The 14,529-nt window shown below is 39.5% G+C and overlaps 1 protein-coding gene across 1 annotated transcript; it reads left to right on the top strand.

The window, feature by feature from the left end:
• The first annotated feature begins 193 nt into the window (after window positions 1–193).
• On the top strand, window positions 194–14,296 carry LOC124149328 (carbohydrate sulfotransferase 11-like). Its single transcript, XM_046520834.2, has 3 exons — window positions 194–500; window positions 4,151–4,218; window positions 9,965–14,296. The coding sequence occupies exons 1-3, from the start codon at window positions 380–382 to the stop codon at window positions 10,817–10,819; spliced, it is 1,044 nt and encodes a 347-aa protein (XP_046376790.1). The 5' UTR covers window positions 194–379; the 3' UTR covers window positions 10,820–14,296.
• Window positions 14,297–14,529: the final 233 nt, after the last annotated feature.

Below are 14,529 nucleotides of genomic sequence, written 5' to 3'. Positions count from 1 at the left end.
CACAACACAGCTGTTGCTAAAAGGGGATATAAACAATAACACAGAGATGTGGGTCAGCTCACTGGCACTTTTTACTGGCACATGTGCCGATCAGTGGCATGAGCCTTCCCCATATGAGCACATCTCGCGAGTGTTACATCCCAACGTTATCAGTGAGGAACAAGTGCGGGCCACATGTAACGGAATCACGTGACCTCTAGGAAGTAAACACTTTCTAACAATGGCGGTGCCCTGAGTGCCAAATGCGCTAGTACTGCAATTTACATTTTGGCGAGACCGACACCTCTCGGGTTAGCGGTGTAAAGATTGATGCGGAAAGGGCACATGGTGTTTTGATTGTCGCCACAAGTCGGCTTTGACCCTGAACTTTCCAAGCAGAATGAAAATGTGGCTGAGACTGTTTACCGTTCTAGCAGCACTGGGAGTATTTTTGCCAATGATGGTGCTTGTCTACATGAACGCGTGGACCATGTCTGACGGTGCGGAACGGCCGAGTGGAGGTTCGTAGATTTCATAAAATTTATTTCTTGTGTCGTCAGGAGTAACGCGCATGTTATGTGTTGAGAGGACTCAACTATGAGAGCTACGCAGGAGCAAGTCGAAAAGTGATGTCAAAAGTTTGTTCGCAAGTCTGTGTAAACTGGGGCCTGTTTGGGTTGTGAGTCAAAACGCAGTGTCTCGTTATAACGCAACACTAGTTAAAAAGAAATGCGTTTGCTTTGAAGAATGATACAATAATTTTTCTACTCTTAAGACTTCGTCATCAGAGTGGTCAAGCGATATGCCCCAAAGTGGTACTCGAATGTATGAGTGTATCGACCCGCCTTATAAAGAGCCATATCGGTATTGTGTGAATTTTGGAGGCCGCCGATGTTACAATCAGCAGCATCGCAGTGACAGGTTGATAGTGCAGAGTAACAGGGTTCAGAGAGATTTAGACTACTGGTCAACGTGTAGGATAAAATGTAAATAGTTGAATACCGTATTCGACGTAATAAGCGCCCATGGCGCTCTCAAAATTAGTTAAAAGATAAATTTTGTGATTTATGCTGACAGCCTCAGGGATGTGAAATCTCCGCGGAAACGCGGAAAATCGCGTTTTTAAAAAACAGTAGTCCTCGGAAAAAATCATCTTCCGCGTAAAAATTTAATCAAAAATTAAAAAAAAACACTCCGAAAAATATGATCGAAAACCGGACACCCGTCGCGGATTGTCCTGTTTTCGATCAGAGCTTTCACCAGCATAGGTTTTCGGACATCATACGTTTTCTATCACGAATACTTGCACTATAACGTGGGGTGTGGCGTCACACAGAAATTGTAAATACTCAGCTGATGGCTTGTTTTTAAGATAAAGTTGTCTTTTAGCCTGTAAGTGAATGAGATGTTTTACAGTTGTTCATGTGATTAGTGAGAAAACTATGAATGTTTCTTCAGCGTCCAAAACCCCATAATACGGGGATATATATTGTATTAATGTCTTATGTTTGCAATGGAGTTTTGTTTTTTTCATCAAAAGGTAAGTACAAGGTAAGTTTTTTTCAATATGCTTCAACATGGGGAAAGGGTCAGACATTGCACGCTTGTGACAGTTGTCCTTGTGTCTGGGGGATGGGGGTTGAAGTTTATGGCAGTGTTCCTCCCAGACCTGGCGGGTAGCCAGGTGCGCGAAAGCTATGCCCGATTTTTTAAAAGTACTGATTTAACTTCGAAATTTTACTGCAGCTGCCATCTTGTTTATCATGTTTATTTGACTTATTGACTTATTGACTTATTACATTTCTTGGTGTGAATGTTGTCCAAACTGCACGAAATTGCTTAAAATGCAATCAAATGTGTCGGGAAAACCTGCTCGCATCCCTGAACCTGAAATGTTTATACGACATATATTTTTCCAGAATTTATTTGCCCATAATTAAGGGTGCACATAAAACACGAGTGTGTATTATACACGAATAAATAACTCTTGTGTACATTGATCAATCGGAAGGGGTGCTAATTGGGTTTGTTCACTAGCCAATATATTAGCAAATATCGCTGTGGCCGTTATTAGAGCGGGGTGCTTATTACGTCAAATACGGTAGTAGTTTTACAAAGATAAGGAACTCCTGATAAATCAAAGTTGGTTGATGTTAATTAGATCTATTACATTTATCATCCTTCCATGAGAATGGTGGCATTGTTTGTTTATTTAATGCTCTACTCAGCAGTATTCATGTTATTATGCTTGAGCTCTGTAAATAATCTGGGGGCACGGGTGGCCCAGTCGTCTAAGGCGCCATGATTCGCTGTGCAGAGTTGCGTCCCTTGGGCACGCCAGAAACCTATGATTGTGGGTTCGAATCCCGGTTCGCCCCGATTATGTTTCTAGGTTTGTCAGCACCATACCCGTGCTCGTGGGTTTCACCGAAGTGGTAAACGTCTGAGACCTGCATCACTTCAGGCTTTCCTCCCACATAAGCTGACACGCCGTGATATAACTGGAATACTGTTAAAAGCGGCGTTAAACCCAACTCACTCACTCACTCACTGTAAATAATCTAGATCAGACAAACCAGTGATTGATGTTTTGAAACAATCTATAGGATCCACGGTTTGGAACATGTGGATCACGATATTAAGCAACCATGTCACCAAAACCGATCCATTATGTCAACTCTAACAACATGTCGCCTAAAACAAAGACATATATCTATAGAAGTCTTTTCCTACAACAAGCATTTGTCTTTGATGGTCAACCCCAAATTTAGATCAATACATAAGTGCAGACCATTTTGATTTCTTTTACATTTTTTCCGAGTCAATAGGCAACACGGCAATGGCAAAAAGTGTTTTCGGGGTTAATTAGCTATAAACTTTGATTTTCTTTGATGGTAAATTAATCCGCTTGAAACAAAGATTGAGAAAACAATTTCAACATTGAGATTATATAAGAATTATCTTTTATGGATAATCAGCATGGTAGAGTCCTTCTGTTTATGTCGCTTTATTTCCATAACGCTGTGTTGGAATTCAATTGGAGCATTTCAGTTCTTCACATATTGAGTTGTTCTTGTTATCAAGTTGTTGTTGTTTATTCCGTAATGAGGACATCAAAAAAGTGTAACCTCATCTTAAAGTAGATATTAGGGCTGGGACGGGTAACTCGGGTAGGTCCTGAGTAGGATCCGGGTACCCACATGACTACCCAGACCCCTGGTTGGTCACGTGATATACTGTAATGACTTTAACAATGAAACTCAATGGTTACCCTGGGCACTTATTAAGTCGATTACAGTATGTATATTCAAAGATTGTATTGATTTCATAATCAATAAATTGCAAGTGATTCTGTGGCATTTGATTGGCTAACCAAACAAATTTTGTACATGTAGTGAGTGAGTGAGTGGGGTTTAATGCCGCTTTAACATTATTCCAGTTATATCACAGCGTGTCAGCTTAATGTGTGAGGAAAGCCAGAAGTGATGCAGGCCTCGGGCGTTTACCACTTCGGTGAAACCCACGAGCACGGGTATAGTCCTGACAAACCTAGAAACATAATCGGGGCGAACCGGGATTCAAACCCACAATCATAGATTTCTGGCGTGTCCAGCGAATCGCGGCACCTTAGATGACTGGGCCACCCGTGCCCCCTTTTTACATGTATATGTCCATGAACCTAAATAATGTAGGCCTCACCAAATATTGAATATGACGAACAGCTGTTTCCTGATTGGCAGATAATAGAATGGACAGGGATTATATTGCATTATTGCTCTGGGAGATGTCATTGATGTCATTGATGTCATACTGTTGTCTATATTGCGAACAAGCTTTGTGCGAACATTTAAGGGCATTAACCACACATGTGTGGCTTAATAACCTTCAGCTACAAAGAGGAATTAGTTGCGGCAGGATATGCACAGTAGCTGTGGATAACAAGAGAAAGACATCTACAAAACTGCAATAAATCCCTCTACATGGTTGGCAAATCGATGTGAATAGTTAACAAAAAATATAGTTTTCTTTTCTTTACGTCAATTCTTTCTGTTTGAAGCTCTGAACATATCAAATTACCAATTATGTCTGTCAGCAGAAACGATTTATGGAAGGACAATAAGCAACATATGTTTGATAAAAATATGATGTGACAAACCTTTCTGTTTTCCAGAGGCAGTTGGTCGCAAAGTCCACTACAAGAGCAGAGATAGGCTGAACTCAGTTGGAAGAAATCCAAAGGTACAGGACTGGTATCAATATGGCAGAACTGTCAGCTGGATATTGCTTTCATAGTTTCATAACCCTTGAATCTAGTGGGTAAAGCATCTTTCCGGAGAGCAGAATGTTGGCTCGATCCCCGGCCTCATCGCACCAACACACACTAAAAGATGGTTGGTTTGGTTGGTTTGTTGTTTAACGCCGCACTCAGCAATATTCCAGCTATATGACGGCGGTCTGTAAATAATCGAGTCTGGACCAGACAATCAAGTGATTAATATCATGAGCATCGATCCACGCACTTTGGATCGATGACATGCATCAACCAAGTCAGCGAGCCTGACCACCCGATCCCATTAGTCGTCCTTTACGACAAGCGTAGTCACATTTTACAGTAAGCATGGGTTGCTGAAGACCTATTCTATCCCGGAATCTTCACGCTAAAAGATGGCACATGTTGTTTGTTGCCCTGACTGGCACTCAGTATTCAGAGGACTGGTCGGCTCGGAGACAGTGTACTGGGTCTGAGTGGGTTATCCATCCATGTTAAACTGCAGCATGGTGTCAAGGGGCAAGCCCAATGTTAACAGACCAAGATTATCCAGGTATCAAAACTAACTGGCAGGCAGGGAAAAGTGTGATTTTGTTTAAAACTGAGATTTTTTAAAAGTTTCTTTATTTTTCAGAGATATTATAACATTTCATTCAATGCAATAATCGTAATGGTAATCTAATATCAGCATAAAAATGTTAACCATCTTTTATCGTCTTTGGAATGATTCGGCTGGGATTTGGACCACTAACCTTCATCTTTCCGGACAGATGATCTACATGAAGTATAGATTATGTGTAGCAAACAATATACAACTACAAGAATAACCACCAATGATACACAAATTGGTTTATTGATTCCAACTGTTGTTTCAAAGGCCAGCTTGGCTGTTGCATTTGCTAAGCTGGGGGTACCTTCCCATTTGTTACACATCTGAGAACATCATAGAGAATGGAGGAATGCACCTTTAATCCTCTGCCCCTTAGGGACCAGTTCAAAAGTTCTAAGTAGTTACAAGGGCAGAGCTCCAGATAAGCTTTTGGTGTTGTGGGTATTTTACCCATGCATTTTAAAATCATTGGGTATCAGTAATTCTACCTGCGTATTCAAATTTCTGTTACCCACTAGTTTTTACACATGTGTGTATTTAAGTTAAATATTTAAAAACCCTATTCATCTTGTCCCTGCAAACTGGTGTCGTGTGGGTTCGAGAGCTTTATGGGACTCAAAAATACCACGATACTTCCACAAGAAAGTGTGATGGCAAATGATCATGATGTGACTGTCATCGTGGAGTTTGGCAAGGTTGACGGAATGCCCCTTTATAATTTCAAAATAAGTTGCTGATTTGCTAATCGAATACGCAGGGTTACTTCACAATATTTTGATGATACGCACAAGTTTTATTTTTGTAGCGTATCTGTAATGTTCGTTGCGTATTTGATACGCTTGGATTATATTTTACTGTGTATTTCTGCATTTCTGATGCGTATTTCACGCAGATACGCAGCTTATCTGGAGCTCTGAAGGGGCATTGCTGCATGTGTTTTGCAGCCACACATAATGTTGATAGAGATTATTTACATATTCCTATGTGTAGGGGGTCGGCGTATGGTTCTTGGTAGGAAGTGACAACATACAGGGAGATATACATAGAGAATCTCACCCGAGTGTCTTTTGATATCAAATATATCAACACGAGTTGATAAAAGTGGTAAAATTCCGAGGCTTGCGGAGGAGTTTTGCCACTTTTATCATCGAGTTGATATATTTGATGTCAAAAGACACGAGGGTGAGATTTTATTTATCATCCAACATCATTCTTCCAACTTTTTCAATTTGTAGACAGTAATTAGCAGTGTCTTGAGTGTAAAAAGTACTGCTAACAGCTTCAGGAGCAGAGCCATTAGTGATGTAATTTGATTGTGACGTCATGGCAACCAGTGATGTCACAATGGTCTGCAAAGCATAGTGATGTAATTTCATTGCATCGATATCTACAGTGTAGATATCGCTTGATCTCATCCAAGCATATCTCCTGTGGGAGCCAGTTTTGGATGATAAATACAAGTAGTACTACTGTAAGCAAGGTACACTAGAGTATAGTATAGGATAAGATTACATGGGCGGATACAGAGGGGGATTAAACACACTGGTTTGGGTTCAAATTCACTAGGGAGAATCATCCTGACACTAGAGAATTTCATCCCCGGGATAAAAAATAGAGTAGCTTACAGTCAGGTCAGCTTATAGTGATACCAGTGACAGTGTTGGTGCCCCGGAGCACCTAGCCTAACCCTAGGCTAAGGGTAAGACCTGGTTCATTTTCATCTCTGGACCAAGGCTTATATCCAAGGTGCCTCACTCTGAGAGTGTGGGTTCGAACCCAAAACTGTACTAGAATTTGTACTTAACTGAGAAACTGTTATCCCCAAAATGGCAATTATGTATAGATGTGGATTAGCAGCGTAAAGTAATGTCAATTAAGTCATTCAAGATATATATATAGACTTGGCTATTGGGTAATTAGCCTTTGTTCATTCAGATAAAGTCGTTCACAAATCGGTCACTATGAGAGTCAGATAAACAACTTAATTCCTTAAGTTTTAGGACATACAGATCCCCCCCCCCCCCCACAAACCCAATAAAACTTAATTCTGAAAATGTTGAATTTTTGGTTGAGTGGCCTCTTTTGTTTACCCTGTTTTTCCGAACATTTATTGACTGAAGCTTATTTACTGGGTATTGAAAACCATTTGTAGGGTTTATGTTGATCAAATCTGCCATTCTACATGTTCTATATTACTCAATGCTATTGATGGTGATGAAGCCCAACCTTGTGGAAAGACTGGATGTTTTTAATTCCTAAAGGCTTATGAATGAAAATAGGATCGGTTTTGTTTACTGACATCCTCCAAATACATCTCCAGTATATATGTTTCTGTAAACCTACACTAATCCCTGGATCCCTTCCTGTGGTTCTCATGATCTCAAATTACCCACCCTTGCATTAGTGAATTTGATTTGCGACACTGCAATGTGAGTTACAAATCAGCCTCATTGTTTGGTGGGCAATACCAGTTGCCTCCCTTTCCCATTTCCGGTTTCCTTATTGAGACGTTTGATTGGTCATTTAAATGTTAGTGAAAATGAAGGGTGGGTAATATGAGATTGCAAGGACCACAGGAAGTGATCCATGGTTTATGTAGGTTTCCTGTAGGCAAACCCTGGAGATGCAGAGGATGGTTTCGATACTATCTAAAAAATGTGAGAAATCATGTAAGTTGATTTTGTCGGATGGAAATCTTTCAGGGCCATTAACCCCTCCCCACCTCAAAACTTAAGGAATTAACATTTTATTCTGGCATGAACTGGTCCCTTACCTAGCAGATTATGATTTGTTTGTTTTTTGTTTAATGCCGCACTCAGCAATATTCCAACTATATGACAGCGGTCTGTAAATATTCGAGTCTGGACCAGACAATCAAGTCATTGATATCATGAGCATCGATGCACGCAGTTGGGATCGATGACATGCATCAACCAAGTCAGCGAGCCTGACCACCCGATCCCGTTAGTTGCCACTTTACGGCAAGCATGGGTTGCTGAAGACCTATTCTACCCCGGATCTTCACGGGTCTGGCAGATTATGATGTTATGAGCCTTTGAACATGTTGAAGCTGACAAAAGCAACAGAAAATAAATTTGTGTGGTAATTCAATGGCATAAGGAATTATGAATCATAAAATCCTGCGATAGAATTGATGATTTTGCAAGTGATTCCCAACACGAATTAAAACTAATTAAGCCAGTTTCTGTGACAACTGACGTGAGCGAGGTCAGTATTTGGTTCTTCTGATATAACTTATTCAGTGAGGAGTGGTCTGAAGCGCAGCAATTGCTGTGCAGAGTTGCATCCCTTAACTGTGCAAGGATATGCTGTTTGAATCCAAGTTTGTCTGAAAAATAACAAAGTTGTCTGTATCTGGTACTTTTAGGAGATGAACATTATTGGTTTCAGATAAGCAGATTTTATTGAGCATCTGATGCTAATATTTCTGCATATAGAATACCTAACAACACTTGCAAATCAGAAACATGTGAAGTTTTTCCAGCTTAACAACTTCAGTAGTCTTCTTATTATAAAGTAATTTTGACTGTTCTAAAATCATGAAAGGTCCAATCTTGACATGCGCTCTTATATAGGTACACCCAGCCTAGCGACTGTCAAGGAGCGGTCAGGTAGCCTAGTGGTTACAGCCTTTGCCGATGACCCAGGTTCCACTCCCGACATTGGTACAATGTGTGAAGCCCATTTCTGGTGTCGACCGCCGTGATATTGCTGGAATATTGCTAAAAGCAATGTAAAACCGTACTCACTCACTCACTAGAAACTCTCGTCTCTCAAGTCACTGTTCTCTCCCCCAAAAGTGAGGTTGGGAGGTAACTCTGACTGACACGTGTGGCTATTGTATGAACTCTTTGCCCACAATCTGCTAATGACAGCTTTTGAACTTTTCATTCACTACATGTCACAATATTTAACCACCTTCAACATTATATGCTGCCACATAATACATATGCAGGTTGAGAATCTGTGCTTCACATCCCGTTTAACAATGTTTTATCCAGTCTGATTGCAGCTCATATGCCAGACATTTCTGTACTCTCCCATCCAAGAAAACAGCTGTGTTGCGGAAAAGCCTAACCAACACATAATTTCTTCATCCATAGAGATCTTTCCTTTACCTTCACTGGAACAGTGAAGCTCAAATTAATTTTCTTAATGGAATGAGGAGTGGTTAACATGGTTAATGTCTGTGCATTGAATCATGGATGCGTTACATTTTGGTCATAAATGGAGAATGCAAATTTAGGTTGTCTACTTTGGTAAGGAAAGCTTTTTTTCTCAGAGAGCTTAGAGAGTTGAAAATGAATGATCCTGGAAAAATGCCAGTGGTTTCCATTTTTTTCTATTTGATCAATACAGTGCGATGGTGCTACTACTGTTATGACAGTCTCTTTACAGATGTCATGTATGCCCGTGAAGATCCGGGGTAGAATAGGTCTTCAGCAACCCATGCTTGCCGTAAAAGGCGACTTTGCTTGTCGTAAGAGGCGACTATGCTTGTCGTAAGACAGCGACTAACGGGATCGGGTGGTCAGGCTGACTTGGTTGAAGCATGTCATTGGTCCCAATTGATCCCATCACCCATCATTCATGTTTTTCAAAACACCATTTATTGCAAAAATAACATCATTATGTAACAATTTCTCTTTATTTCCGTGAAGATTCCAGGGTAGAATAGGTCTTCAGCAACCCATGTTTGCCGTAAAAGGTAACTATGCTTGTCGTAAAAGGCGATTAACGGGATTGGGTGGTCAGGCTCGCTGACTTGGTTGATGCATGTCATCGATCTCAATTGCGCAGATCGATGCTCATGATATCAATCACTGGATTGTCTGGTCCAGTCTCGATTATTTACAGACCGCCGTCATATAGCTGGAATATTGCTGAGTGTGGCGTTTACACTCCTGTAGTATTTGAATCTGGGGACCCACTTAATTTTCACCCTTTAACATCAGGTTATGAGAAGAACATCTTGACACCCATGCTTCATTCCGTACACTGATTACAGTTAAGGAAATGTATGAAACTATGCCCAACCAAAAGTTTCTCCTTTTGCAGCTTTTGTTTTTTGTTGTGTCTTGTAGGGTCTCGGCTGGCGAGATCACCTTGAGGAAAAGTGTGAGGACATGGGTATCCAAAGCTCCCAGAAAATTAATCACCGTTCTTTCAACCATATCATCGTAGACAAAAAGTACAAGGTTCTCTACTGCCAGGTGCCCAAAGTTGCTTGTACAAACTGGAGACGTGTACTTTTAGTTCTTTCTGGCAAGGTTAATGTTACTGACCCTATGTTGATTAAAGCTGGCGATGTTCATAAGAAATATGACAAGCATCTCACTTACTTATCCGACCTCTCTATGAAAGAAGCTGATAACGCTTTGAGGAATTATTACAAATTTTTTTTTGTGCGTGAACCTTTTGAAAGACTTCTTTCTGCTTATCGGAACAAGTTTCAAGGACAGTCAAACACAAGTAAATTCTTTCATTCACGATATGGAAAGGACATAATCAAGAATTATAGAAAACATGCATCAGCTAATTCACTTGCTCAAGGCAATGATGTGTCCTTCTTTGAGTTTGTGCAATACATTGTGGACAAGAAGAGGAAAGAAGCTTTAAACGAACATTGGTGTCAGTTCTTTGAACTCTGTCTCCCATGTCTGATTAAATATAATTTTATTGGAAAGTATCATCAGTTGGAGAATGATTCAAAGCATGTTCTAGATTCTATCGGTGCATCGTCACTTGTCAAGTTCCCTACTAGAGCAGCTTCCTACCACCATCAGAAAACCTCTGACGTCCTGCCAAGTTATTATCAGCAAATCCCTCCCCATTACCTTGGACTTTTGTGGAAAACTTACTACCCAGACTTTGAGCTGTTCAACTACACAATACCAAGTGTTATCCGAAACCTCACCTCTGAGTGGAATAGAAGTTGAGTGTGTGCTTGTGCACAGAGATAAAATGTTAATGTCAGCACCAAAACAAAGTGCTTATTTGTTTGTCCCCAAAACACATTTTTATAGCTCTCCTGCCTGAAAGGTAGGTAGGCTTATGTCGTGGCCTGCTAGTCCATTGTGTGGTGCGAGTCAAGTGTCTGAACATCTTCTTCTTCGAAGCTGAAACTTGACACACTTTCCAAACAATGACACCAGGGCCCTGTTCCACAAAGCGATCTTAGCGCTAAGTCTGTCGTAAGTCTATGTTAAAGTATGGGAGTTACGATCATCTTAGCGCTATGATCGCTTTGTGGAACGGGGCCCAGAACTTGTTCGGGAAGTTTTTGATCCGGTTTTCTATATGGCTGCCATGATGTGCATGTTACTTTTTATGATGACATGATGTTTTCTTCAAATTCTTAGATTTTAGTGTGAGTTTTTTCTCAGTATATATGCTGAAAGCATTTGAAGATCGATGTTGACGGACCTTTGTTAATCTGCTCACTTTGTTGACATTTTTAACTGTTTACTATATATTAAGGTGAGCTACACTGAAGTGGCACTATTTTTTAACAATAATGCAGAGATTAAGGTTTATTTTGAATGTGTGTTTTTGTTCAAAGACAAATGTTAATGGCAAAACATAATAACTGCTTGTTTATCCAAGTTGCCTTTTGAACAATAGGATGAGATGAAGAATTATGATAAAGGACAATTTGTTGAGTGTTTGCTTGTGTACTATAAGATATTTGTTATGTCCAAAACAAAGTAACTGGTTGTTCATTTGTCAAAATCACTTGGCAGCCTTTGCAATTCACACTTGTACACGAGCCCGAGACTACTAAATTTCTTTGAGGACAAGTAAAAATCCAATCATAGGTTCAGTAAAATAAGGTTTACACTACTACTCTGAAGTTTTAAGGCTGGCTCAGATAATTGTCTGTCTGTGGGAATAGGTCTTCAGCAACCCGTGCTTGCCGTAAAAGGCGACTATGCTTGTCGTAAGAGGCGACTAACGGGATCAGGTGGTCAGGCTTACTGACTTGGTTGATGCATGTCATTGATCCCAATTGCGTAGATTGATGCTCGTGATGTCAATCACTGGATTGTCCTGGATTGACTTGATTATTTACAGACCGCTGTCATACAGCTGGAATATTGCTGAGTGTGGCGTTAAACAACAAACAAACAAAGCAAAGACACAATGGGAGAAAAATGTGCAACATTTATGCAAAATGTTCTCCTGTGCAATTTTCTCCTATGTACATATCTTATGATAAAGGACAAATATCTTGCCATGCCGAATTGTATTCCTGATCAAAAGGCCTACAAGTTGTGAAGCATGGGTCTTATGAAGCCTTCTTGTCTGTCTATTCATGTTCTCTGGTTGTATATACAGTGTATACATCGACTAAATGAACTGTTCAATATGTTTTTCCTTGGTATATTATGGTATAGGATGTGGTGATCGACATGTCCTGTCTGTCCAGAGCATAATACTAAACCTTTCAATATTTGTTCAAGAACTTTTGCTCACATATTTTACCTCATGCTGAATTGGGGAATTTTATGGATTTTTTAATTGACCAGATCATGCATGGTCCTTCTGCTAGCAAGGTTAGTTTCCAAAGCAGAGCTACAGAAATTCAGTTATTATTCTCCGTAGGACTTTGCTCCAATATCAAACAAGACATTTCATGTTTTTATTATTTGGGTTTGTTTTTAAGGGAAAAAATCTGAAAGCCACTTCCTCTGTGTTATAAATTCTGCCACCATATCTGAAAATGCTAAGAAATCAAACTACTAAACATGATTTTTCACAAAGGTATTTTAACCAAGAAAGATCCAAGTCCGACCTTAGCTATTTGGTGTAGAGGTGGTGCCTTTAGCTGATCATTTCCTGGCAAAGAAAGAGGCTTGAAAAATATCTCAAAACCATTCAGTTTTTTCTCCAAAACTTTGCTCAGTTTGGAGATGTCTTTTATGTAAAATTATGTAGCTTACATTATGTATATAATCAGTTTCTTTCACATGCCCATGATTGCTAATGCCTTATACTTTTTTCTAGTTGGATTACACGAGCGACCTAAAATAAGAGAATAATTTACAAGGACTTTTGATAATTTTAACGAGTCGAAAACAAACAATTCATGATTTATCACCATTCATGAGAAATTTTGAATAATACTCAATAAAATCTTTATTCCATCTTTCAATATCATTTCACAACCGTTCTTCTGGAACGGTGTTAACTTCATGTTTTTAGTAATTAGTAGCAGTACTAATCTGGTTTTAATGTGTAATACCTACCTACATTGGATTTTAGGCCATTTATTTTTGGTAAACCAACTAATAACAAATAAAGGTCAAAAGTGACAGAGATGCTTTCATGGTGCTGCAGTATAATCTGCCAGGTGTGAAGTTTGCTAATGATTTGTGAACAGTTCAATCCAGCTGTTGTGTCTGTGCTGAAACCTCCAATGCCAAAAAGTTTTCAGTTTAGTCACTACTTTCGTGATACACTCGCTACACTCCAGATACCTTGGTTGGTACAAATGCTAAATGTCTTGTTGAAATATTTTTTGTATCATGGCAGCCAAATCAGTAACCAATTATAATACTTAGTAATTGTTTTTTGTTGGTAAGAGCCTGAATGAAGTAATCATGTGTGATTGTGATGCTAAGATGATCCTAACTCCCATACTTTAACATAGGCTTATGATAATCTCAGCACTAAGATCACTTTGTGCAAGTGGGCCCTTGTGTTTTGTCAAGGTGGTGAATATACATGTTATTATTATATTCATTAGAACTGGAATCATGCATCTTGTAGGATTCTCGTAGTTTTGAAAATTGATCCTGGCTTTCAAAATTCATCCTTTTTTGTGTATTTAGTTGTTTTTTCCTAAGTTGGGGTATGGATCCGCCGACCCAAAATTGTTTGGATAAATATATTGCGTAGTTGCAATAAAATTCAAGTTTTGTTATTCTCTAAAATCATTAATGAATTTCTTGTTTGCTAATAAAAATGATCAATAACATGAATAATGTTTACAGGGCTCCAGATGATATTTTTAGCCTTTGAGTTTTCATTCACATGTTATCATTCACTTCGGGTATTTATAGTTTTCTTTGGAAATATTTTTTGAGTATACATGTTATCATTCACTTTGGGCATTTGTAGTTTTCTTTGGGTATATTTTATGAGTATTCATAAGAAGCAACTCAAAATTTAATGGGTTATGGTGATTTATTGTGATTTGGCGCTAATACACAGCATATCTGTATCTGGGTGTTTGTATAAAATTGGTTTGTTTTCTATCCAGATAATATCGCTGGTCCATATATCTGTATGAGGTGAGGTGAAATGGGGTTTAACGTCGCGTCCAAGATTATTGCACTTGTATAGCGACGTGCATGTACGTGTGTGTGTTTGTGTGGCTGCCTGTACTAGTCTGGACTGATGCCGATTCATAGTGCTAGCTCATTGAGACACCATGCCGCAGTTTAACATGAATGCCCAACTCAGACACAGTATACTGACTCCGAGCCGATCAGTCCTTGTTTTTGCCCCATAATGCCGTGCGCCAGACAGGGTAACAACAAGTACCATCTTTTATGTCCACGGAGGCGGTTATATCTGTATGAGAATACACTGTCTGTTTCATATACATGTAGTCACGAGTGATGATAGTGACTGAAAGCCCATT

The sequence above is a fragment of the Haliotis rufescens genome, unplaced genomic scaffold, assembly GCF_023055435.1.
Source record: "Haliotis rufescens isolate VD_foot unplaced genomic scaffold, xgHalRufe1.0.p SCAF_16, whole genome shotgun sequence".
Classification (NCBI taxonomy): Eukaryota; Metazoa; Mollusca; class Gastropoda; order Lepetellida; family Haliotidae; genus Haliotis; species Haliotis rufescens.
Note: the sequence above shows the minus strand (reverse complement) of the source record. Positions and strands in the feature narration are given on the sequence as shown.

Bases quoted from the DNA above. Each gene is read 5' to 3' on its own strand.
- LOC124149328 (XM_046520834.2), top strand. From the start codon at position 380: ATGAAAATGTGGCTGAGACTGTTTACCGTTCTAGCAGCACTGGGAGTA. The intron at 501-4,150 runs GTTCGTAGATTT...TCTGTTTTCCAG, and splicing joins TGCGGAACGGCCGAGTGGAG to AGGCAGTTGGTCGCAAAGTC. The intron at 4,219-9,964 runs GTACAGGACTGG...TGTGTCTTGTAG, and splicing joins CAGTTGGAAGAAATCCAAAG to GGTCTCGGCTGGCGAGATCA.